Source organism: Xiphophorus couchianus, chromosome 15 (genome assembly GCF_001444195.1).
Source record: "Xiphophorus couchianus chromosome 15, X_couchianus-1.0, whole genome shotgun sequence".
Classification (NCBI taxonomy): domain Eukaryota; kingdom Metazoa; phylum Chordata; class Actinopteri; order Cyprinodontiformes; family Poeciliidae; genus Xiphophorus; species Xiphophorus couchianus.
This window is the reverse complement of record NC_040242.1, coordinates 1593334-1620425: the sequence shown is the minus strand read 5'-3', so window position 1 is coordinate 1620425 and position 27092 is coordinate 1593334. Positions and strand designations below refer to the sequence as shown.

At 37.4% G+C, this 27092-nt stretch overlaps 2 protein-coding genes across 3 annotated transcripts in view; one reads left to right on the top strand and one right to left on the bottom strand.

Annotated features, from left to right (window-relative positions):
- Nucleotides 1-21844, bottom strand: part of tbc1d32 (TBC1 domain family, member 32) — a 67371-nt gene extending 45527 nt beyond the window's left edge. For both annotated transcript variants that reach the window (XM_028041215.1, XM_028041216.1), the window contains exons 1-19: nucleotides 21764-21844; nucleotides 19732-19893; nucleotides 18945-19106; nucleotides 17796-17973; nucleotides 16502-16573; nucleotides 16125-16244; nucleotides 15323-15401; nucleotides 15089-15192; nucleotides 14956-15017; nucleotides 14730-14874; nucleotides 14145-14204; nucleotides 13453-13552; nucleotides 8942-9079; nucleotides 7165-7254; nucleotides 5626-5768; nucleotides 4020-4147; nucleotides 2763-2964; nucleotides 2145-2224; nucleotides 1267-1405 (exon numbers count right to left, since the gene is read on the bottom strand). In XM_028041215.1, the coding sequence (XP_027897016.1) occupies nucleotides 1267-1405; nucleotides 2145-2224; nucleotides 2763-2964; nucleotides 4020-4147; nucleotides 5626-5768; nucleotides 7165-7254; nucleotides 8942-9079; nucleotides 13453-13552; nucleotides 14145-14204; nucleotides 14730-14874; nucleotides 14956-15017; nucleotides 15089-15192; nucleotides 15323-15401; nucleotides 16125-16244; nucleotides 16502-16573; nucleotides 17796-17973; nucleotides 18945-19106; nucleotides 19732-19893; nucleotides 21764-21795 (2196 nt within the window). In that variant the 5' untranslated portion in view covers nucleotides 21796-21844. The remainder of the gene's footprint in view (nucleotides 1-1266; nucleotides 1406-2144; nucleotides 2225-2762; nucleotides 2965-4019; nucleotides 4148-5625; nucleotides 5769-7164; nucleotides 7255-8941; nucleotides 9080-13452; nucleotides 13553-14144; nucleotides 14205-14729; nucleotides 14875-14955; nucleotides 15018-15088; nucleotides 15193-15322; nucleotides 15402-16124; nucleotides 16245-16501; nucleotides 16574-17795; nucleotides 17974-18944; nucleotides 19107-19731; nucleotides 19894-21763) is intronic.
- Nucleotides 21845-22104: 260 nt separating this feature from the next.
- hsdl1 (hydroxysteroid dehydrogenase like 1) lies at nucleotides 22105-26088 on the top strand. The gene is made up of 5 exons (XM_028041234.1): nucleotides 22105-22540; nucleotides 23387-23832; nucleotides 23946-24029; nucleotides 24763-24885; nucleotides 24992-26088. Exons 1-5 carry the CDS (start codon nucleotides 22318-22320, stop codon nucleotides 25055-25057), a joined length of 942 nt encoding a protein of 313 aa, XP_027897035.1. The 5' UTR covers nucleotides 22105-22317; the 3' UTR covers nucleotides 25058-26088.
- The last annotated feature ends 1004 nt before the right edge of the window (nucleotides 26089-27092 follow it).

Genomic DNA, 27092 nt, shown 5'->3' with positions numbered 1-27092 from the left:
TGGGAAAATGTTTACATATTTAGACCAACATGTTGAACTAGAACATTTAGTCTAAAAACTAAAAAAATATCCTGATTAATTCATTCAGATTCTCAGATAAAAGTTTGGATTTTACAAAAAAAAGTTTCTATCTTTGACATTTACTGTGACAGTTGAAGGTGAAAATCCCTCCTAGCATGATTTATTGAGTCGTTTCTAAGACGTTCTCTAATACTCAAACATAAATCCCATAAACTTTGACCTGTAATTAATGCTCACCACTACTTTTTGTATTTCTATTTATAAAAACTATATACAATACATAGTTCTACATAGCACGTGTGCAGCTTTGTGTCGCTTTATCACATAAAATCCAAATTAAACGTACTTAAGTTTGTGGTTCAAGTAGGACAAAATGGGTGTGAATACTTCTGCTAAACTCTGTAACACACAGTTTCAGTTATTCATTTATCTCAGATATTAAATAAGCCTCCACAAAGTTAATAATTTCAAGAACAGAGACATAATTACTGCATATCGATACCAATTCTTATCACCAAAAACTCAATGGTTGTTCCAGTGAAGGCAGGATAATATATCTGGCTTACGTATTAAGGAAGATACTGAATAAAACTTTTATTCCAGATCAATAATGTGTTTGAATCATCATTGGATGAGTCAAACATTCAAAAGTAGCTGTTTACTCCCATGCCACATTTAATTGTTTACATGGAAATCCAAATTCGACTTATCAATACAGTGTAGATCCATTGATTGATTCATAATTGATAGAAAATGGTACTTAGTGGGAGATTCTTATTTACAAAATTTGAACCAAGTGAATCAAAAACTTTACCGCTTTAGGAATTTTAGGTTGTTTGTTTTTTTTTTATCTTAAATGCAAATTTTTATATTTATTGCACAGTTTTGGCTTAATTACTGCTCTGAATAACTTGGTTTTTCAACAAGATGACATTTTTTGAGAGTATACTCCACTTAACAATTAATCAATTACTATTTTAAATCGATTAATCATGATTAATCGTTTCAGCTCTATAGTCTAGTGTCTAATGCTGATATTAATTATATAAAAAAATATAATTGCATTGATTTGGGGAATGTTTTTATGAGTTTTTTTTCATGTAAAGCACTTTGATGCTGAAATATGCATTACAACTAAACTTGAATAAACCCAACAAGTAAACAGATGAGGCAGAAGACTGAGGATTAGATCAGGTTTGACAGAAATGTAAGGAAAGGTTAAGATTTTATTAATTCACTGTTTACCTGCAGTTTTTTGGTGAAGCGAGAGAACATGTAGGAGACGCATTCGTTGATTGCACCGGTCTGCTGTAGCAGCAAAAGGCCTCTAGGGGTCGCAGCAAAGTTCAGCAGACTGCCCAACAAAGTTTCCTCCCAGACAAGCCTGTTCCAGATCCACAATAAAAAAAAACAGCAGAATAAAACAACACCCACCAACAAAACACAGATATATTCTCAATTTACATCTTTTGTCCTGAGAAATGTCCACATTTAGGCTGTTCAAGATAACCTAAGACGCATCTTAAAAACTGGTTTATTACATATTTATTAGTCTTATGAAGGGATTCTTATTATAAAGGCAAAAACATTTTATCTTTTGACACTTTAAGCTGTTTCAGAAAAAAATAAAACAAACAGCTAAATACAGAAGTATCACCAATTAATTATTATAACAATTATCCAAAATAACATCATATTTTTTGATGAAAAAATATCGGATGGCTCTAATAGAAATATTTTAAAACATTGTGTTATTTAGTTCAATACACCAGAATAAATTTCTTTTGTCAATTATTAATACTTTTGGGCCACATATTATATCAACAGTTTTCCATAGTATTGCATTCAAAGGTCTGTTATTAGCCGCCGTTATTTTTGGGTTTTTGAGTCCAGCAGTTCTGAGCTTTTATTGGTTAATTATTAATAACAGAAGCTACATGACTTTTTATGTTTTATTTGACATGAGAACAATTGTTAAAGGCTGTAAAGTTTATGATCAAACGACTATTAAATTATTTGCTGCCATTAGTCAAATGCATATTAAATAATGAGTGAAGTATTGTAGCACCATCGACCTGTTTTATTGTCATTTCATGTCTGAAATCATATGTGTGTGATCTCACATGTTTGCCATTTCCTGGGTGGATGGTCCAGTGCAGGATCCAGAAACTGGAGTTGGAATCCTTTCTGATAAAGAACTCGTCTTTAAAACAAAAACAAGTAAAAAAATCAGACCAGAAGAAATCACTTAAGTCATTATATTATAATAAAATTATTTTTGTGTGTTTTTCCATCTAAAAACAACTAAATACAGCAGAGAATCATGAAGATATCCTCACAGTTTTGCAATAATTTGGATGTATGTTTTATAAATGTTTTAGTTTGTGTCACATTTTTATAAACTTCAGTCCTTCAGGCTTGATGTTCTGCAACATCCAGCGTTCTACTTTAAAACATTTTTAGCAATGAGAGTCGATATTATCGTCACAAAGTCATAGCAGGACGAAGGAAGCAAATAAAAAGAAATTATCAACTAACAGCGACGGCGTTTTGTGGAGCATCGATTAAAACATCTGCAGAGGAATCTGCTTGGATGTTCAGTCAGAACTGAGAGTGGTGGGATTGTGATGAGATGCATCAATAAATTAATATCTGAATCAGTCTTTATATGGAATAAAGTTCTTGGTGACAATGTTCCAGGACTCAGATGGAGCATGAACCATGGGATGTTGCAGTTGTACCTTTTTCCAAGCAGCAGCGACGGCTTTGTGCAGGCCATATGTTTGCAGGACCTGCAGACCCTCACAGGTGTTGTACATCTGTCTACAAACAAAGATGAAAGCTCCACATAACGTCTGAGACGCGTCTGATTCCCTTAGAGACGGCAGGGCTTTATTCAGCAGCCTCAAGGTGAACTGGACGACGATGTGAGCAGCGAAGGTTCTGCACAGGAAACAGAAAACATCTAGTAAGAAATAAAAGACCAACATCTGTGTGCACAGCATGCAGAAGCTGCAACGTCCATCACAAAACGTTCCTTAGTAAGTCCTCAACCCTGAAATGTTGTAACGCAACTCAAATTGATAACTTCATCTATTTCAGATTAATTAAACACATGTTGATGTTTTTAAGACTTTATTTCTATTAATTATGATTAATAGAAATAAATCATAATTATTAAATCATAATGGATGGATGGTGACTTTCTGCTTATAGGTAACAAAAACACAACATTTAAAGTTGCTTCATTAAAATGTTCTGTTGCTAAAATACAGCAAACAGCTGTTATTGGACAGAATAATCCAGGGGCGTCCAAACTTCTTGGAACATAAAAGTTTAGATTTTTTTTTTGTGCTTAATTTATTTTGGGTTAAACTGAAGAAAACTGAAACTGTAGTCTAATGAACATGACTTAGGTCAGCCTTTATTTGAAAAAGGTGTAATAGTATAAATAAAAGCAGATTTGGGATCACCAAGGTTTGCTTTAGTGTGGATTAGTGGATTACAACAACATATTAAGGGAATTACAGACAGAAAAAAATTAAAGTGAATTTCTGCCAAGAAACACAGAAATTTTTTAGATTTTCTAGAAAAAAAAACAAGGAAATTTCTGAGTTTGAAAAGTCAAAAATTTTCAACTTCTGAAACTTAAAGTTTCACTTTTTTTCTCAAAAAACAGATTAATCTCAAGATTTACTGATTTTTTTCTATCTACAACATCCCTAATATGTGGGTAGATGTGGTCTTTATTTATCATGAAATCAAGGAGAAAGCAGAAAGCTTGGTTATTAAAAGATGAACACATTGTATTGTATCTGACATTTTTGTGAGTTTTTAATTTGTGGGTTATAGTTTTGTCCTAATTTTTTTTTTTTTTTAAGTCTCCATCTGCATCAACCTGGTGGGACAAATTTGTAGCATTCATAAAGCAACTTTTATAATAACACAAAGTAGATTTTTTAATCATGATATTTAAAGAGGTTTAATCGGTGTCTTACTTTTCACTGTGGGCAACAACAAGGTTCTTCTCGTACAGGAAAAGCTCTAATCCTCTGTCGGTGTTTGCGATGCGGGCCAAAACGTCGGCGATGAGAATCAGAGTGGCTGCAGGATTCTTCAAGTTAGTCTGGAAATAAACAGATATGAACACAAATTAACAAATTTATCCAAGAGCTTTCAGAAAAAGTGGTACTAATGAAACAAAGGTCTGTCTCTGATTATTTTACTCAAATGATTTTTCCAGATTTTTGTAGATTTCTTAAATGCAGCCGTTTAAGTGAGAAATATTAAATGTAAAGTTTTACATATGAAATTGAAAAAGCATTTGCTAATGTAATACTAGAGGTGTGCAATACCACATAGTTTGGTTTCGACCCGATACCAAGTTAATACAGAGTCAGTATCGTAGATACTGATACCGATACTTTTTATTACTTAAGCTTGATATATCATTAAACTTTAGACTGTATGTGTTTTGTGTATTTTTAAAATTATTTTGTTATAACCTGGAATAAACACAATACTTTATCATATTGTTTTGTTATGAAACAAAAAATATACATTTAAAATAAACAAAGCAAATCTGTGTGCATTTTTTCCTGAATAAATAAAGTTCTAAACAACAACAAAACATTTTGGAGATACTGACTTGGAATTTATATAATCGATATTTAGGACCGCCTCCAAAAATGAATACATTTTACATAAAAGATAAAAACATGTAAAAATGTTTCAGCAAACACAAATGTTTGTATTTTTATTTCTTATTTTAAAAAAGAACTGGATAATTTGTTTATTTGCATCTTTAATGTATTTCTAATGTATAATAAAAGGCTTATGTGGTTTAATAAAAAATCTGCATTTGTTTGCATTTTTTTATCCGATTAATTGTTCGATTAATCAATTACTAAAATAATTGTTAGTTACAGTCCTACTTCAAATTAGTCCATTCAACACAATTATGTAATAAAATCCACTAACGGGGCTGAAAAAGAGAATAATCTAACTTTAGAGATGCAGTTTGGACTGTAGATCAATAAATATCAGCAGCTCTAAATGGACTGAACCAACATTATAAATTGAAGTGGGCTGAAGTTTCTCTGCAATAATGTGAGAGGCTGCATGAATTTAAGATATTGATGCAAAATGTGGTTTAATCTGCTGTTAAATTATACGATACGCCTGATTTCCCCTACAGCGCTGATTCTTTTCCTTTAGGTTTTCATCAAATACCCAACGTTCCCCGCACCTCTTTTTGTAAAATTGTAAAAAAAAAAAAAAAAACGGGATGATTTCTTATGTCTCGACACAGAAACATTATACTGTGACTTTGACTTTATGAGCTATAATTTTGTTTTATGACGGCGCTGCTCAAGTCTAGTCCTGGAGAGCTACTATAGTTTTAGATTAATCTCTTCTCCAACACACCTGAATCAAATTAATGGATCGTTACTGGGCTTCTGCAGAGCTGAATGACTGAATGTGGGAACTGAGGAGTTCTGTTGCAGGAATGTAAGTAAAAGTTGCAGGACTGGACTTGAGCCCCCAGTTTATGATTTCTATCAGCGCATAAAGTGTGTGTTAGTGTGTGTTGGAGAGACGGACCTGTTGTGCATTGAGGAGAGCAACAACAGGTGTGAGCAGAGTCTCAATAACAGCAGTCTGGTGAAGACAATCAGCAGCACATTCTGTTCGTTCACATAACATCCACAGCACCTCCATCACCAGACAGCTGGGCGACAGCGAGCCTGAAGGCATGAAGCAAAAGACAAACTGGTTAAATATGTTACATAATGTCCACATGGTATGCTGTGGAACAACAGCTGCATTTCTGTTAACCATAGAACTGTGCTAATTGAAATTATGAAAATAAATTCAAAATATGTTTCCTGATTAAATGTTTTTGGTGGTTTTTACGACGCTGTATTTTGGCTTTGGTACATTTCCACCAAAGAAAAAGAACTTATATCTGGAGAATAATTTCAAAAACAAGAAAATTTCTCAGTTTGAAAAGTTGAGATTTTCCAAAAATAATAAAACTTTCTGAGTAATTCAGAAATTTTCTAGAAAAAAAACAAGAAAAAATTTTTATCTCAGAAATTTTCTAGAAAAAGAATTCTACAAGTTTCAAAAGTAATATATTTCCAATAAAAAGATTTTGAGATTAATCTCTGAAATTTTCTAGAGCTTTCTGAGTTTGAAAAGTTGAGACTTTCCCAAATAAAAAAAGCTCTGAAATTTTTTGATTAGTATCAGAAAATTTCTAAAAACAAAACAAAAAAACCCGAGACATTTAAGGCGTTTCAAAAGTTTTAAATTTGGAAGAACAAAACTGGAAATTATGAGATTAATCTGAAATTCTCTAGAAAAACAGATGGACATTTCTGACTTTCAAAAGTGGAAAATGTTTGAAATCTCAAAAATTTTCACTTATAACATGGAAAAATGTCTTGTTGTAATTGACATAATCTACCAGTGGAACTAGTACTTTAATACCAATATTAAGGAATTGCTCACTTAAAACAAGTTCATATTTCTTTCTGAAAAGTTATTTAAAGTCCACCAAGATGTTTGCACTAGAAACTTGACCAAAATTACTTGGTGAGAGTTTGTGTTTTTGCAGTGGGGTTAGGGTCCAAAAAAAACCTGATAGGCGAAATCCGTGAAGTAGTTACCTTTATTTTTTACAATTATTATGCAGCATAATTAAATACTCTACATTGAAACCAAAGAACAAAGCCTGTTTTCAGGCCTATGCATTTTTTGAAACAAATATAATGCTTTCTTACAAATAACTACAGTAAAATAATCATTTTAATGATTGTGAAAGGCGTTATAGCGAGGGTTCACTGTACTTGTTATCTTTCGATGAAGCAAAAGTCTTGCTCAGCATGACTATCTGCAGCAGCCGAAGGGAATGATAATCAATGGGGAGAACGTTATCGATTATAGTCAGCAAAATTGCAGTTGTTGAGTCGACAACATTACAGACCATAAAAACCCCAGAGAGCTATTACATAAGTAACTGAGTCAGTACAAGGTTAGCTGATAAAGTCTTTGTTCTGAGGAGTATTTTTCTGTCTGCTAGGGAGGATCTGCGACTCATGGACAAACCTTCTGCGTGTGGGAACGCATGTGACACACCTGTCAGTGATGAGTCGCCGTTCGAAGGTTGGGGGTGTCGATACATGATGTTAATCAGGATGACAATCAGCTCTGTCAGAGTAACCGGGTCTGAAACACAAACGGCAGCAATCAGTCAGGCTTCTTCTGTGTCTACACTGCAGAATAAAAATGTTGCTCACTCAAATTTGCCCAACGTTTATTGAGCAGAATGAGATTCATAGATATTAGATTTGGAAATTGTCCAAATAAGACAGAACCAATTGTCAAATATGGAATTTTCTCCCTTCTGAAATAGTTTAGCTAACTTCAGAAATTGGAGATACAATATTTTAATTTTTCTTAAATAGTAAGTCACATTTCCTCCGCAGTTATGTGAGAGAAAATGTTTTGCATCAGTGAAATTAATTCAGGTTTTTCTGTTGAGTCTTTTCTAAAGGAGGGAAATTGTCCTAATCTACTTTAAACATTTAAACTCCTGCACTGCAAAAACACAAAATCTTACCAAATATTTCTGGTCTAGTTTCCAGTGCAAACATCTTAGTACATTTGAACTATGACAAAACTAACGTACAAACAACTTTTCAGTGAGATATAGGAGCTTGTTTAGGTAAATAATTTATTAATATTGATCAAATAAAATTCTAGTTTCATTGGCAGATTGTTTCACTTATAACAAGACATTTTTCACATGTTATTTATAGTGAAATAATCTGCCAGTGGAGCTCAAACTGGGTTGCTAGGTTACGGCCTGGGCTTGGCTGGCGTTGCTAGGTAACGGTGCCAGCGGGACAAGAACATTTTCATCAATATTAAGGAATTACTGACTTAAAACAAGCTCAAATATCTTGTTTACTTGTACATTTTGTGTTATTTCAAGTGTACTATTTGTACCAGAAGCTACGCCAAAAATATTTAGTAAAACTCTGTGTTTTTGCAGTGTAATACTCCTAAATTTTGAGAAGTGAGTGGGTGATACTATAAGAGGAAGCAAATGCTTTCAAACGTTGGATAGTTGGGATAAACGAGATTTAAATCAAGGCCTGAATGTAAGCATGAAATGTGCAAACCAGATAATGCACAATTAATTCACTTTTTATTGGAAAATGTTTGTTTCCACCATCTCCTGTGGTATTATTTCTGTTTTTTTGGTCTAGTTTCTAGTGCAAATATCTTAGTACACCTAAAATACGACAAAACTAACTTACAAGTAACTTTCCAGGAAGAAATAGGAGTTTGTTCCAAGTAAATAATTCCTTAATATTGATCAAATAAAGTTCTAGTTCCAGATTATTCAGTATTATTGAATTATTGACTTAAATCAGGCTCACACATCTTGCTGAAATGTTACTTGTAAGTTAGTCTTCTCCTATTTTAAGTGTAATAAGATCTGCACAAGAAGCTAGACAAAAAGAAAAGATAAGATTATGTAATTTTGCAATCTACAACATTTCTCAACTCCTTTAATTCATTAACTTGATTACATAACAATAACTTGGGAACAGAGTGAACAGCAGCTAAGTCACAGACAGTTAAAGTTTAAGATGTGTCTGTCAGATATCCTCCCATTCATAGGATTATGTAACTTTATTAGTGATAAAGAGGAATAAAGTTGCTGCATCAGAGGAGTGAGGGGAGCGGTTCATATCTGTGCTCAGTACAAGCATTCCTGAGTCACAATCTGATTGCATAATGAAAAACTAAAGAGCTAGAGCCCTCAACTCCAACTTTACCACTTATTTGTACTTTAACTACACAGAATTGATGTTTTAAGTATGTAGAAAGCCATAAGTCACACCTTTGTGTTTCGTAATTTTGACGGGAAAGAGTTTTCGTCCATTGGTGTAGATGATGAGTTTCCCCAGGATGCATAAAGAGTGAACAAATAACGAATACTCAAGATCCCTCCTGGTAAAAACGCCTCTCTGTGGCAAACCTGGAAGCAAAATGAGAAAAATATGAATAATTAATGAATTTATATTTCTGTATTCAGACCAAAACATTGCAGTTCCACTTTACATAGACCAAACTGAATGATATAAATGTGGGAAGGAAGCATGCGTCCACTATAACTTGCATATAAAGCAAAACAGAAGAACATTTTATTAATAAAATTAACAAATGCAGCAGATTAGAAGATAAAAAACTGTTTTCTTTCCCATCTATAATCAATGACTCAAAAGCAACTGAGCTTATTAATCAGTGTCATGTCCAAAAGTTGAGAAAACTTGAGGGCCACATTGTTTTAAAATTAAAACTGAAAAGTTTTATTTCTCTCCTCCATGGGCTGCCACCTTATCGTGGTGGAGGGGTTTGAGTGTCCCAATGATCCTAGGAGCTATGCTGTCTGGGGCTTCATGCCCCTGGTAGGGTCACCCAAGGCAGACAGGTCCTAGGTGAGGGACCAGACAAAGTGCAGCCCGAAGACCCCAATGATGAAGGAAAACCTTGGACTTGGTGTTCCCTCGCCCGGACGCGGGTCACCGGGGCCCCACTCTGGAGCCAGGCCTGGAGGGGGGGCACGATGGCGAGCGTCTGGTGGCCGGGCTTTTACCCATGGAGCCCGGCCGGGCTTTGGCCCCTCCCCCGTGGGAGGGGCCAAAGGGGTCGGGTGCACTGTGTGATGGGTGGCGGCCAAGGGAGGGGACCCTGGCGGTCCGATCCTCGGTTGCAGAAACTGGCTCTTGGGACGTGGAATGTCACCTCTCTGGTGGGGAAGGAGCCGGAGCTAGTGCGTGAGGTCGAGAGGTTCCGGCTAGAAATAGTCGGTCTCACCTCGACGCATGGCTCTGGTTCTGGAACCAGTCTCCTTGAGAGGGGCTGGACATACTTCCACTCTGGAGTTGCCCAGGGAGAGAGACGTCGGGCAGGAGTGGGCATACTTGTTGCTCCCCATCTCGGCGCCTGTACGTTGGGGTTTACCCCGGTGAACGAGAGGGTAGGATCCCTCCGCCTACGGGTGGGGGGACGGGTTCTGACTGTCGTTTGTGCTTACGGGCCGAACGACAGTTCAGATTACCCACCCTTTTTGGAGTCCTTAGAGGGGGTACTGGAGAGTGCTCCTCCTGGGGACTCCCTTGTTCTGCTGGGGGACTTCAACGCTCACGTGGGCAACGACAGTGAGACCTGGAGGGGCGTGGTTGGGAGGAACGGCCCGCCCCACCTGAACTCGAGTGGTGTTCTGTTGCTGGACTTCTGTGCTCGCCATGGATTGTCCATAACGAACACCATGTTCAAGCATAAGGGTGTCCATATGTGCACTTGGCACCAGGACACCCTAGGCCGCAGTTCGATGATCGACTTTGTCATCGTTTCATCGGATCTGCGGCCGTATGTCTTGGACACTCGGGTGAAGAGAGGTGCGGAGCTGTCCACTGACCACTACCTGGTGGTGAGTTGGCTCCGGTGGCGGGGGCGAAAGCCGGTCAGACCTGGCAGGCCCAAACGTGTTGTGAGGGTCTGCTGGGAACGTCTGGCGGAATCCCCTGTGAGACGGAGCTTTAACTCCCATCTCCGGCAAAACTTCGAACACGTCCCGGGGGAGGTGGGGGACATGGAGTCTGAGTGGACCGTGTTCCGTGCCTCCATTGTCGAGGCGGCCGATCGGAGCTGTGGCCGCAAGGTTGTCGGTGCCTGTCGCGGCGGCAACCCTCGAACCCGTTGGTGGACACCTTCGGTGAGGGATGCCGTCAGGCTGAAGAAGGAGTCCTATCGGGCCTTTTTGGCCTGTGGGACTCCGGAAGCAGCTGATGGGTACCGGCGGGCGAAGCGGCATGCGGCTCGGGCGGTTGCTGAGGCAAAAACTCGGGTGTGGGAGGAGTTTGGAGAGGCCATGGAGAAAGACTTCCGCACGGCTTCGAGGCGATTCTGGTCCACCATCCGGCGTCTCAGGGGGGGGAAGCGGTGCAGCACCAACACTGTTTATAGTGGGGATGGTGTGCTGCTGACCTCTACTCGGGACGTTGTGTGCCGGTGGGCAGAGTACTTCGAAGACCTCCTCAATCCCACCAACATGCCTTCCACTGAGGAAGCGGAGCCTGGGGACTCTGGGTTGGGCTCTCCAATCTCTGGGGGCGAGGTCGCCGAGGTGGTTAAAAAGCTCCGCGGTGGCAAGGCCCCGGGGGTGGATGAGATCCGCCCGGAGTTCCTTAAGGCTCTGGATGTTGTAGGGTTGTGTTGGTTGACGCGACTCTGCAATATCGCATGGACATCGGGGGCAGTTCCCCTGGATTGGCAGACTGGGGTGGTGGTCCCCCTGTTCAAAAAGGGGGACCGGAGGGTGTGCTCCAATTATAGAGGGGTCACACTCTTAAGCCTCCCTGGCAAGGTCTATTCAGGGGTCCTGGAGAGGAGGGTCCGTCGGATAGTCGAACCTCGGATTCAGGAAGAGCAGTGTGGTTTTCGTCCTGGTCGTGGAACACTGGACCAGCTCTACACCCTCAGCAGGGTCCTGGAGGGTGCATGGGAGTTCGCCCAACCAGTCTACATGTGTTTTGTGGACTTGGAGAAGGCGTTCGACCGTGTCCCTCGGGGAGCCCTGTGGGGGGTTCTCCGGGAGTATGGGGTACCGGGCCCTTTGATACGGGCTGTCAGGTCCCTGTATGACCGGTGTCAGAGTCTGGTCCGCATTGCCGGCAGTAAGTCGGGCTCGTTTCCGGTGAGAGTTGGACTCCGCCAGGGCTGCCCTTTGTCACCGATTCTGTTCATCACTTTCATGGACAGAATTTCTAGGCGCAGCCAAGGTGTTGAGGGGATCCGATTTGGTGGCCTCAGGATCTCATCTCTGCTTTTCGCAGACGATGTGGTCCTTTTGGCTTCATCAGATCGTGATCTGCAGCTCTCGCTGGATCGGTTCGCAGCCGAGTGTGAAGCGGCCGGGATGGGGATCAGTGCCTCCAAATCCGAGGCCATGGTCTTGAGCCGGAAAAGGGTAGAGTGCCTTCTCCGGGTCAGGGGGGGTGTCCTGCCCCAAGTGGAGGAGTTTAAGTATCTCGGGATCTTGTTCACGAATGGGGGAAGAAGGGAGCGGGAGATCGACAGGCGGATTGGCGCAGCGTCTGCTGTCAAGCGGGCGCTGTACCGGTCCGTCGTGGTGAAGAGAGAGCTGAGCCAAAAAGCGAAGCTCTCGATTTACCGGTCGATCTACGTTCCCACCCTCATCTATGGTCATGAGCTTTGGGTCATGACCGAAAGAACGAGATCGCGGATACAAGCGGCCGAAATGGGTTTTCTCCGTAGGGTGGCTGGGCTCTCCCTTAGAGATAGGGTGAGAAGCTCAGTCATCCGGGAGGGACTCAGAGTAGAGCCGCTGCTCCTTCACATCGAGAGGAGCCAGTTGAGGTGGCTTGGGCATCTGGTCAGGATGCCTCCTGGACGCCTCCCTGGTGAGGTGTTCATGTCCCACCGGGAGGAGGCCCCGGGGAAGACCCAGGACACGCTGGAGGGACTATGTCTCTCGGCTGGCCTGGGAACGCCTCGGGATTCCCCCGGAGGAGCTGGAAGAAGTGGCCGGGGAGAGGGAAGTCTGGGCCTCCCTTCTGAAGCTGCTACCCCCGCGACCCGACCTCGGATAAGCGGAAGAAGATGGATGGATGGATGGAGTTTTATTTCTGAAGACATTCATTGTTTTTATCTCTTCAACATCATACTAAATAGACAATATTTTAATAAATATTTTATTTTAAAGTTTAATATCTTTGTTTTGGCAACAAAGGTTGGGCGGCACTTGCTGCAAGAAAAAACTCAGGAAATAACAGAAATAACAGCAAATCTATGATAGAATACAAAAAATTCACCAGAAAACTGTTTTTGAATCAACTACACAGTATGATACAACAGTGTATTAGTTAAATAGTAAGTTTCCACCAAAAAACACAAACATTTTTAGATTACGCTCAGACATTTTCTAGAAAAAACAAGGAAACGTCTTGAGCTCCAAAAGTCCAAAATTAGCTAGTAAAAAATGTAAATTCTTAGATTAATCTAAAAAACGTTCAAGTCAAAAAGTTTTAACTTTTGGAAATTTTCTGAGAAATTATGAAATTTCCAAGGTTTTTTTCTAAAACATTTCAGAGATTTATCAAAATATCTTTTTTTTTCCATTTACAATTTTCCAAACTCAGAAATATCAGTTTTCTGGCAAATGTTTTACTCTTGGAGGCCAGAAATTTCCTCATTTTTTAAAAATACGATGGCCCTAATACGCTGTTGTAGTTTGACGGTCTGTTTGTGCAATTTAAGGTTTGATCACATGAACACTAGCGTTAACCTTGAAGAAGAAATGATGGGTTTACACCTCGTTTTCCTCACCAGGGTCACTGGAGTCCTCCACATGAGAATCAGCAGCCTCACCGGAGCTACGTTCAAAGGACTCACTGAAATGTAAACACTGCTGAAGAGCTGATACAATCTGGAAAAAAAGATTTTAAAAAATAATTTTTAAAATATAAAGGCCGTAGACAACAAGATGCAGTCCACTTTCAGCAATAGAAGCTGAAATAATGATACATCTTTGAAAAGCTAAAGTATAGCCTCCTGCACAGCAAATAAAAACGCAGAAAGTTTTTCTTGACAGTAAGTCAACAGCTAATGGCTCCTGTCTTTCCCAGCAGCCATTGTACAGCGCATACAGCAGTAAAACCAGCTGACCGAATGTGATGGAACTCAGCTTGGGTTGCTAGGCAACGGGCAGAATTCCTGCTGAGGTTGCTAGGTAACGGGACAGTGTGACTGAACATTATGAAGGTTTTTGAAACTGCTCACTTTTCAGACAGTAAAAAGGTTAACTTGTTACCAAAAAACAGCTAGGGGGTTTTATTAGACCCAAATGTAAGAATAAAAATGTGTAAAATAACAGGTTCCTTTCATGTTCTTCACATTAAATACATTTCCATGGATGATGCCTACTGCTAAAGTGCAGCAAACACAACCAAAGTCATTAATTTATTACACCATAGTGTGATTGTGTAACAGCCTGAGATGTGAATGACTGAATCTCTCACCAGAGTCTTATATTTTCTCTCAAGGAGCCTGAGAACCACCGTCCTGCTGTAGTAACCATGCTGAGAGAAGGAAGAAGAATACGAGTTAAAAATATGCAGCAGTGGGTAGAGAAGTCAGAAAATGTGCTAAAGTAAGCACATTTTTACTTGAGTAAAAGTAAAAAGTAGCCGTACAAGAAATCACTCAAGTAAGAATAAAAACGTATTTGGTCAAATGCTGAGTAACTGATGAAAACAATCATTTGTTATTTAAAAATTACATCATCAGACAGATCAAAATGTAAAGTTATGTGGACATTTTCATATTTTAAGGACCAAAATTAAAATAATTAATATAAACAACAAAATTAGGCAAAATAATTTTTTTCCAAACTAGTTTCTTTCTTTTACAAGTCTAGTGAAGTTTTGGTAAAAACGAGCTTGTTCAGTGTAAAATTACTCAGATAAAAGTAAAAGTACAGCACAGTGAAAGTACTCCTACAACTACAATTTTTCCAAAATGTTACTCAAGTAAATGTAATTAGTTACTAGCTAGCAGTGAATCTATGTGCAAAAAAACCATAAAAGAAGATAGTTCATACACACCATCCATTTATTAAACCAGGTGGCTTTAATGTCCAGTAAGGACAGCAAATGGACCGGTTCCAATGTTTTCTCTGTTCCTGTTGAGCCATGGTCATGATGGAAGGACAAAAGACAGAAAGTGCTCTCTATAATCTCCTCCATGTATCTGAAGGAAGATAGAAAAAACATTTAAAAACTTCACAGTTTGAGTATTTAAAGAGAAAATTAACCCTGAAAGAAACCTCACTTCTCCGGGTGGCGGATCCAGAAGGTCGTCACCTCCTTCTGGAAATCATTCATCAGTCGAATCTGAGACGGGAAGTTAAACATGAAACAAACGTTTCTTCAAGTTAGGAGGTCGCTAAAGATGTTGGCAGCACCTGTTTGAGAAGACGACTGATCTGAGGACTGTTGATGTCGACAGCAGCTGATCTGGTTGGGAAGCTTAACCTCTGAGACAGAAAAGCCGATTCCAGACCCTTTGCTGCTCACACACAGATAAAAAAGTGATAGCATTAACCTGCGAGGCTAAGAACAGTCATTTTACTAACACCTCATAGGATTTAAGTTTAATTTAAAATATTTCTATTCAAGGTGTGAGAAAAGAGGCCAACCCAAGCTGGTGTAGATCTCTCTGGTCACATTTAGAGGCGATGAAGAAAAGCTTTTAGCGAAAAACTGCAGGACATTCTCCTGATGGAGTGGAAACGACAGAAAAGTGTCAGAAACATAAATAAATAAATAATCCTTGCAAAAGTTTTAACATTTTATCACTTTACAACCACAAACCTCAATGTGTATATATAAGATTTTTTTTTTGCAACATGACATGAGTTTATAATAATTTAAAATGGGAATAAAGAGATATCTGATTTTGCTTTATTTATTTTAATAAAGCTCAATTTGCTAGAAAAAACTTTGAAATTTCTGAGATTAACCCCAAAATTTCAGAGTTTTTTTTCTTTCTTTTTTTTTTTTTTTTTTTTACAAATTCTCGACTTTTCAAACTTGGAAATTTTCTAGAAAAAAACGTCAAAATTCTGAGATTAATCTCAGTTATTTTCTTGCAAATTTTTGACTTTTCAAACTCAAATTTTCAAGTTTTTTCTACAACACTTCAGAGATTAATCTCAAAATGTTTGAGTTTTTTGTCATGAATTCGCCCCTCCTCTTTTTTTATTATATCTACGCTGGCCTGAATGCACCATTGTGCTTTGATGACTTGTTTGCACTTGTGGATCTGAAGAATTTAAGGTAAAAAAAAGACTAAATATTGTGTAGAATGTGTTTTCTATTTAACATAGTACTGCCCCTTTAATATCGAATCGGTGCATGTCTAATTGAGCCTACCGGACTTTCAGGTATAAAAACATCCTAATCGTGTTGCACGATCATTTTGCCTCGTCTGGGACTCACGCTGAGGTCGGGTTCGGTGAGAGCAGAGCAGAGGTTCCTGCGCAGCGCGCTCCAGCTCTCGCAGCTCAGCACGTCAGACGGAGTAGCGCAGCAGAGAGCCTGCAGAGCCTCACGTCGCACCTGAACAGATTCACATCATTCAGCCGAAACAACACAAACTGTTCGTCACACCGGACGCCGTAAACGATGGCCCCATCGATCCAGCTAAACACAAGCAATTCACTCTGAAGAACTGAGACATAAACCAAACTCTATTAGGTGTGTAAATGTTGTTGAAGTATATTTCATAATAATCTCATTGAACTTTAGATTTACGGAGCAAACGATCTGTTTGGTTTACGAGTCAAACTGTGGAGTTTCTAGAACATTTTCTCTACCTCTTTCGGTTTGCTGGAGTCAAGTTTTTCAGCCAGAACCTGCAGCTGCTCCTGTCTGATGAAGGCGTAGCTCTGGAAACAGAAAACAATAATCATTCAAACAGATTCAGTTATGGATTACAGGAAAAAGCAGCATGAGATAGTGAGGACTTTCACTCCTTTTGATATTAGACTTTAAATGTTTTTAAAAACTTAATTCAGGGGTGTCCCAAAGTGCGGTTCAGGGGCTATTTGTGAATGATAGAAATTTGTCTCACCAGCGTGGGTAGTGGATGCAGATGGGCCTGATGATATGATCAATTTTTCTTTATGATAAATTGTCCCAAAAGTTATTTCTATAAACTATGAAATTGCTGCTCTTTCCAAGTAATATAATGGTATCATGATCCAAGAACACATTGTCAAAGATCAATAAACTTTAAATTCTGACAAACATTTAACACTGGAACTGGAAGACAGTTTAAATATTCAAAATAAATAAACATAACAACCAATAAAATTAATTATGAAGTCTATAAACAAAACTGTGATTTTAAAAAAAGGCCAGTTGAGACCAAAGCACCAGACAGAAGACTTTTATCATCTAGTTTTTGTAGAAAGAGAGAAAATAGAAAAACAATAAATCATACAAATGGAAATAATTGATTTTATTTTAATTTATTATGTGATTAATTGATTTATTGCGACAGCCATAGAAGCACATGGAGACTTTTTTCTTTTTAAAGCAGGACAAAATGGAAATCTTCTCACAAAAATGTCAGGAACAACACAAATCGTTTATCTTTTAATAAGACACTTTCTGTTTCCTATTTAATTTAATTTAATGGTAAATAAGACCACATTTGTTCATTAACTTATACACTAAAGTAGACTTTTAAAGCACCTAAATCTTATTATATTGTTATATTATCTTATTATATTGATATTGTTTTTACATTATGTTTAAAAAAGCATGTTTTTGCTGTTAAGAAAAGACAAAATATTTGTTCAGGTTTTTTTTCAGTTGAGCCCAAAATAAATGAGTGAAGTGGTTTCCGTACTTGCAATAAAGAAAACATGCAAAAAAAAAAAAAAAAAAGGGATCTATAATGATTTACATTTTCATTTCCTGCAAAAAAAAAAAAATCTGACTATTTTGTTTCTTTGATTAAATAATTTTATTAATTATTTATTAAAATTCAATAAAACATTTTGTGGTTTTAGTTTTTTACATAAAGTTTGGACACCCCTGACTTAGGAAAAATAAGAATAAACCAAAATCACAAACGTTTTTTTTTTTTTTTGCGTCTCTGACCTGGTGGAAGGAGGAGTCGCTGTCTGAGCAGTTATCAGCGAACTGGCTGTTGGACTGGCAGCGTTCAATCTCTCTGTGCATCTCCTCTTTTCTCAGCTGGTCCTCGTCAAATTTGTTGATCAGAGACTCTACGACCACCAACATGGTGGCTTTTAACGTCTGCAGCATCTGATGGTACCTGGCACAGAGCGGGGAAGCATTCCCATAAATAACTCGATATTTATCAGTTCCAAACATTCAAAATAATGTTTAAAATTCAGGAGATTAAATTAAACTGTTTTCCAACATAATTACATTTTATGTTTTGGTTTACAACAAAATAATGCAAATAAAGTTTAGAGCAAAATTAAGTTTACTTCCGGCTGGTCTGCAAAGATTTTGTTATACTATATATATATATATATATATATTTTTTTTTTACATCTTTGACAACAATGGAGTGGTAGGATCAAAATAAAAATAATTTATTTGTCTATTATGAGAATAAAGTCATAAAAACATGTAAAAAAATCATACAACAAAATTAAAATATAATAACAAAGTCAGAATATTGCCTGAATAAAGTTGTAAAAACACAAAATAAAGTTATATTACAGGTATTATTACCAGAATAAAGTTGTAAATAAGGAGAATAAAGTAGTAAAATTACAATAATTAAGTCGAAATGATCCATGAATAAATAGTCATAGTGTTCCCAGAATAAGGTTGTAAAAAAGGATAAAGTTGCAATATTACAAAAATAAAGTTACAGTAACACAAAATTATTACCAGCATAATGTTATAATAATAATAATATGACAAAAAAAGTTGTAAAATTACCTCAATAAAGTTGTGAAAAAGGAGAACAATGTTATAATATAAGAATAAAGTTATAATAATACGGAATAAAGTGACAATACTACCAGAATAAAATCACAACAATAGAAGAATAAAGTCATACAACAATGTTGAAATAATAAAATAGTAGTATTTTATTATAGTATTAGGGTAATTAAGTAGTAATTTTATGAGAACTCCTCCACAAAAAAATAATTGTACATTAAAATGAGGAATTTTGAGCATTTTGTGAAGTTACACATTTTATTAAAAAGGAGATATTTCATCTTTTAACACTTGAACAGTAAACAGAATATTGTGATTTGCACTCACTGAGCCGAGTCTCTAGTTCTCCGAGTCACAGCGTGAATTGACGTGTCCTGTCCGGGTCCGACTGCATGTTGTCCTCCTCTGGTCAGGTTCTGTAACTCATCCTCCACCACCGGACCCAGAGAGCTCTCCACATGCTGACGGAGGTATCTGACGAACTCATAGCTGAAAAACAAACAAATAAAAAAATATGACCCCTTGTATATTAATTTAAGCCCAAAAACAACAACCAGCGCAGCAAATGTGCGCAAATCTTTGTCTATATTCTGCAAATGTTAAAATTTCATAACTGCGGTGTTTGAAATGAAATCAAAATCACGCGTGAATAAGATTATTCACTCGGTAAATAAATAGAAATCATGGCGGCGACGGATGTAAACAGTTACATGAGATTATATTCTTAATTCAGCCATGGCGCTAAGCGATCATCCTGTATCAGCCATCAGAGGCCAGTCGCTCCGTAGGCGGCGGCTTGGGGAAAATGTGGTCGGCCATTTTACAGAACAGCTACGGATTCAACACGTTACAATGACGCACAACTTTTTATGAACTAAAAAAAGCAAAACAAAAACAAACCACCAGCCTCCTACTACATACTTCTTGTGCTCCTCCTACGTCTTCTTCGTTGTTTTCGCCAGTTGTAACATCCGGCTGTTGATCACGTGACGCGAACACAAATATTTCCATATGGCCGAAGAACCGCCATTTTTTGGAAATGAGTGTGTTTTCATTAAACAAACTTATTTCTCTTATTACAGTTTGTGCAGTTCAGTGGTTATTGATGACTTACTTGTGGAAATTGTTGTCGGTCTCCTCCAGGTGGAGGAGAATCTCCTCGGCACATTCAGCGGACGGCGCTCCAGAGATCCTGTCGCTGATGCTTCTCAGTAGCTGCTTGAGGAGAGACTGTAGTTGCACCTCGTCGCCAGCAGAAAGCTGTGACATGTTGCAGCTGATGGATGAAAAAAAGAATTAAGAAAGACTCGTTTTGAGATCCAATCTCTATGACGTTTGTCTGTAGGACAATACTGTAGGAACTCTACAGACTTAAAGGGGAAGTATTATATATTTTCCAGGCACATATCATTTTATAGCACAATCAAATAATTGTATTATTTATTTATATCCATTTTGGTCTTTAAAGTACCAAAGTTTCCACATAACCTTACTCTGGTCCATCTAATGACGTAATGTTTAAATATTAAATTATATTTTGATCGACATTTTTACCAAATGCTTTTTTTTACTCTTGAGTAATTTCTTGGATGGCTACTTTTTAATTTACTTGAGAAAAAGTATGTTGAAGCAGTGCTACTCTTACTTGAGTATAATTTTTTTTTACTCTACCCATATATGAGCGTAAGTATGACAAACAATAAAGTATTTCAGATTAGAAAAAATCTCTAAACATAATGTAAACGAAGTGTGACTTGTGATCCATAGGAACAGGGATTCAGGAAAACCTTATTTTAACCACAGATTTGTCTGAAATTGTATTTAATTACAGATTGTTGAAAATAATAGTTACTGAATGGAGATTTCCAGGATCTTCAAAAAAAAATACTGTTGGAATATTACAAAACTGGTTGAAAATGTAAAGTACCTCCTTGGAGAAAAACAGAGCATTAGACCATCATTTTGACAGGAGAATACAATTCAGATATATTTGGATATTGCAAAATCTGATAATGAAAGAGTCTTTTTCTATTTCTGATTTTAGCATTTTGTCTTAAACAAGCAGGGAAACACAGCAGCACAATCAGATAGAGTATAAATTTAGTTATCAATTTCTTTACTCTTCCACAAACACTAATTAACCTTTAGGGAAAAGAATAGCAATAATTTATGTAAAAGTTGCTCTGCTTGTTTCTAATTTGCTAAAGTCGAAACTATTGCTAAACACATTAGAACAAAGTTGGTGTGGTCTACACTTTCTATTTACTTTTCCGTTTGATAAGAACTGAGTTAATATCATAGTTCAGTTTATTAGTAATTTTATTTTATTTAAAGATGGTGCAGCTGGCAGCACTGTTACATTGTTACAGGTCCTGGGTTTGAATCCTGGCCTGGGTCCGACCAAAGTTCATCAATTCAATGAATAAATAAAGCATTAAATAAAATAATGTGATAACTTCAATATTTTTTTCTTGTAATAAATACGTTTAAACTTCTGAATGATGCAATTGATCATTTAATCATTACATTGGAAAACCAAAAAATAAATTCATATTTTAAAAATAAATGTAATGTATTCAAATACAAAATGCAAGAATAAGAATGTATACCTAAAAAATATAAACAATATCAAAATATCTTAATAATGAAGACATTGTTAAGCTGATGTTTGCCTAACATCAGCTCTTCTTTCTTGTGATTACTGGGACGTTAATTTCTTAATGGAGTCACTAATTTATTGCTGTATTCATATAATTTTGGTTGTTGTGAACCGTCACATTAGCGCATCTGTTTCCAAACAGACTAATTAGTTCATCTTCAACAGGTGTGGGACCTGCTTCCTTTTACAGCACGAAACGCATTTTATGCAATTAAATCAAATCCAAGCCTATGTATCACCGAGTAGACTAATAAATGTTTCAAGGCCCGATATGTTTGCTTATATTATTAATAAACTATGAAGCTAAAGCTACAAAATTTGACCTTTCTTCATCAGCTAAATGATGCTAATTGCTACAACGCGGCTAACAGAGGGCGAAATTGGCTAAATTCTGCTAAATTAACAGTTAAACATTGTAAACCTTAAAGCAGCGATTCACTACAGAACGAAATATATCACTGACGTGTGAAAAATAAGGTGCATTTACCTTTTAAAGAGCCAGAAATCGCCGTCTAGCATCACTTGCCATAGACAGCCATGTCTCTATAGAAACGGCTACTCCTCGTTTGGGAGGAGCGTTGTGTTGTGTTTAGAAACCGCCGAAAAACACAAATATTTGCCTATAAAATATGACTGGAATGATTCATTAATTACTCTAATGTAGTTGAGACTCAAATGTAAAAAAAAATTATTCGTCTCCATTTTAATTGCTGTTAAAAAACGTGTACTTTAATTTTACTAAAGTAACTCGCTCACCATTTGGGTAAAATCTGGCGGATTTTCTGAGGGCTTTGAAAGCAGCACGGCTGATGTATGCTGACACGTGACCCAATGTTTTGTTTCTGTTCCGGATAGCTTACATGAGACTTTTCTACTTGCTACAGCGTGTGTAAAAACACAACATTGGTGGAAAATTGACTCGATACGAATTTATGTTTTATTCTTCTTTCTCGTGTACCTGTTAGCTTTACATCCAACCGTCTCCTCGTTGAGTTTTAACTCACTACAAGGTGTAAATAACAATAATAAAGCGTGTGTAGCATGGCGGCGGCCGTGGACAGCTTTCACCTTTTGTACAGAGAAGTTTCTCGGTCTTGCAGCTCTCACTTCGAGGCTCTGGCCCTGATCGGAGCTCTGTACGCGGCCAGCAGAGCAGTTGTCCTGTTGAGGGACTGCTGCACGGTGGCTAGGGTCCATTTCCTGCCGCGGATGATGCCCAGCGGGAGGCTGACCCAGAGATACGGGGACTGGGCTGTTATTTATGGTGAGAGACGATAACAGCAGGTTGGCATTGCAAATATACCAAAAAATATTTCAACATGAAGAAAAATGTAAACTTTTATCCAAGTGGTGAAACCAAAAAATGTATATTTTAACATTATTTAAGGTACTAAAATCACCTTAAAATATATAAAATAGACACGCTAAATTTAGTGGTAGTGGTCAGCCTTCTTTCAGCCAGCTGACTGGTAGTGCTTAGCAACATATATATAAGCAGAAGGAGTAACAATGCATTACTCTATTCTCATACAGGAAAGGCAAATTGTAGCGTTTTTTGTTATTATTTTTACAACTTAGATTGTAATTATTACTGTTAAAAAATTTGTAATAAATATAGAAAAGTATCAAAACTGCAGTATGTAACGTTTGTAAAGAATATGTATTTTTAACTTTTTTATTTATTTTTCTTTTACATATTTGCTAAAACTTTATGAGACTGATAATCTGTGAAAAGATCCTTCCTCCCTGTCTGAAGAAATGCACCAATCTGACCAAAAACAACCAATCAGAGCCAGGAGGAGGGTCTTAGTGCTGTCAATCACCCTCATGTACTCATTGCTAAATGTGCTAAGGGAAATTAAATGTTGTTAATTCATAATTCATCAAAAAACATTTCCTGTAGCAGAACTTATCAAAGAACTAAAAATATTATCTCTTGCTGTGAAATCTGTTTTTTTCCAAATCCAGAGCAGGAATATAAACGTTTTCCATTAATAAGTAATATTATTGTTTGACTTTGTTTTTATTTTATCTCTAAAGTAAATCCGCTGGTTTTATTTAGGAAGGTAATGACAGTAAAACAAGGTTTTTATTTTTTCTCTGCTGACAGGTGCAGCTGAGCCTGTAGCCGGTGCTTATGCAGAGGAGCTGGCTCGAAGCGGCATCAGCATCATCTTCATCACGCAGGACGGCTCCTCTGTAAGAAACGCCGCTTCCTTCTTCTCCCAAACCTACGGGGTGGAGACCGCCGTCGTCACCGCCGACTTCTCTCTGGGCCAAGCGGCGGCCAAACCTGTCACAGAGGCCTTGAGGGGTAAAGACATCGGCTTCCTGGTGAACTGTATGGACGAAACGTCGGCTTCGCCCAGGAGCCTGATTGAAATTCCCGAGCAGGGCGTGTTGGATCGGGTGAACAGGAACGTTGGCGCCGCCACTCTGATGGCGCGACTGGTGCTGCCGGGGATGGTGGAGCGCAGCAGGGGGGCAGTGGTCAACATATCCTCAGGCGCCTGCTGCAGACCCCGACATGGAAGAGTGACTCTCTCTGCCTTCACTGTAAGATAAACACCTGTGAGATGCATTCATTTGACAACAACAAACCAATCCAACCATTAACTTTATCTTCATTTCTCATATTTGAACTAATGTCACTTTTGCCTCCATTCCAGGGATACCTGGATAATTTCTCAAGAGCTCTTCACTTTGAGTACAGCGACAAAGGGATCTTCATTCAAAGTCTGATTCCTTTCCAGGTAATCCACTGACTACTGATTAATTTATTATTAACATGTCCTGTATTTAACTACCTTTTATGATTTTGTTTGATGTACTGATGACTTTACCTGATTCCTGTAAAGTCTCTGAGTGTTTAGCAAAGTGATATACAAATTAAACGTATTATTATTATTAATTATTATAACTAAACCATATTTCACCTTTCTACAGATCACAGAGAGAGTTTAAGGTTAAATCCTTTGTAATTTATCGCACTGCACATTTTAAAACATTTGCAATTTGGAAATTGTTGTTTGCTTTTAGAAACAGAATGAATATATAGAATATTTCATTGTCTTGCTTCTAAAGTCTAAAATTTTCAAGACAAAACTCATAAATTTTGAGATTAATCTCAGAAATGTTCTAGAAAAATTTGGACAAACTCAAAACTCAGAAAAATGTTCAAAAGTCAAAAAATTTACATTTTTGAAACTCAGAAATTTCCGAGTTTATTTCTAGAAAATTCCTGAGAAAGATCTCGTCTGTATGTAAATGCCATACTTTGCAGGTTTTTTTTGTTTTGGTTGTAACGTGACAAAATGTTACTTAAGGAGTATAATATGTTTTTTTTTCTCTGTGTCAGTTATAGCGATCCACTTCTTCTATGATTGATCCACTTCTGTGTATTATTTCAATTTAAAAAAGCTTTTTAACCAGAAATAAAACCCATTTATTAATGTCTAAAGTTTTATTTTGCTGTTTGTGTTTCAGATATCTTCATCATCCTCAGCAGAGGGATGGTTTGTTCCGAGCCCGGAGGTTTACGCTCGTCATGCCGTTTCCACGCTGGGCGTCTCCAACAGAACCACGGGTTACTGGCCTCATACACTCCAGGTTTGCCTTTTACTTCTTTGTTATTCTGGTTTATATTTGAATCATGACTCAATAATAACTAAATCTAAAGCGTAAAGCGGGTCTTTTGTTTTCTGGTTTTTTACAGTACGGACTTATGAAGTGCATTCCTGAGTGGATCTGGATCCTCGGGTCGCGGGTTTTACTCAGCTAAGAGCTGAAAAGCCTCTTACTGGATCATGTTACACAAGAATTTAGTTTCAGTTTCTTTTGACCTTATTTATTGATATTGTCCTGAAATAAACAGATAAAACTTATTAATTTAAAGCAATAAGTAGGGATAACAGATGATAGTGTTCATAAGAATTCAAGATAGTTAAAAGACGGAGCCAACAGCACTACGGCAGCCCTGTGTGACCAAAACATGCCGGTACTGAGTTTATGAGGAGAACAGGTGTTTACTTTTTGATTTGCTTTCTGCGTTATTTCAACAGATTAAATCGATTGTGAAGTGCTGCAGAGCGATGCCTCGTGTGTTTCCTGCTTCCATTGACTCAGATCAAACCAGGATTTGGTTCATGAGGAAAAGATGTAAAAATCCAAGATTGAACCAGCAGAGATCAGAAAAACGGACGGCCATTTTAAATAAAAAATAATTACAGAGTGGATTAGAGTAGATATTACTGCAGGGAGGCATGGAGGATGGATGAATCTGGACTGATGGATGTTTACAGTATTTATACAATAGAACATGGCTTAAAGTCTGTAAATATAAATATTTTAATATTTTTCTTTTATCTATCCAGACATTAAATTCCTAATTTTTCCAGTCTGCTTTGTTATTCTGTCAAATTCATCCTGCAGAAACAGATAGAGACAATATTAAAATTATAAAACGAAGCTGCAAACACAAAGCAATAATAATTATTATTATTTGTGATATATCACTGGGTAAAGCCACTTAATTTTGCTCCTTTATGAAAACATTTCTTCATAATTAAAGCTGATCCTCCTGCAGAATGCTGTCAGTAATATAAACGCCCCACGCTCTGTTATTGTGTCTTTAGCTTATCTGTCCAGTGAACATAGAGGCCAGAGAGAGTGCTGCTTTTTTCAGTTCTGCATTGAGCTTCAAGTAACTCCTGAAGGAACATTAAAATGAGTTTCTACATTTAATATTTGTAGGTTTTGATTTTCAGCTGGTGTGATTGAATTTGACCAATAAATCTTTTTCCATTCTAACATTAAAGTCGGAGTCATTGCTGTGTTTCATCTTACTGCTGCAAACTCCTGTTTTATTTTTAGCATCTACCTATACAGATTTAATCCGATCAATATATTGTTGGCCAGAATGACACATTTTTTCAGGTTCATGTCAATGATTCACATTGAGGAAGCAGAGTTCAGGTTTCTCTGACCCGAATCCAGCCAGAGCGGTTCCTAACCCTGGTAAACAAACCTGAGCTGCACATAAACATGCAGGATCCACCTCAGACATCTGTGATGTCACAATCTGCGTCAACATCCTTCAATATAATCTGTCAAACATTACAGAATTAGTCTGGATATCAACAGAACTGCTGTCTGCATTTTAAACTTGGTCAAATCCAATAAATGTTTTGATGAACTTCCAGATTTCAGTTTAAATGCAAAAACAGTTAAAACCAGAAGTTTACATACAGTGAATAAATCTCACATACATATTTTTTTTCTCACTATATAATGTTAAAACAGACCAAACTTTTCTTGTTTTAGGTCAGTTATAACCACCAAAATTATTTCTTTTTGATTTTTTCCAGAAAAATTAGGGATAGGGTTACGGTTAGAGATTTTCCTAGTAACTTTCTTTTAATTCATACAGTTAAAAAACAATTATGCATGTAAACCTCTGACTTCTGAGCCCAGACACCCTACAGAGAAAACCCATTTCAGCCGCTTGTATCCGCGATCTCATTCTTTCGGTCATGACCCAAAGCTCATGACCATAGATCAGGGCAGAAACTATTTCTATTAGGGTGGGAACTATTTCTATTAGGGTGGGAACTATTTCTCTCAGAACTATTTCTGAGAGGTTCCGGCTAGAAATAGTCGCATGGCTCTGGTTCTGGAACCAGTCTTCTTGAGAGGGGCTGGACATACTTCCACTCTGGAGTTGCAAATAGAAATAACTTTTGTAATTCTAATTAAGCGAAAACAAGAAATGTTTGGTCTGATTTAACATCAGACAGTAAGAAAAAAAAATTATTTTT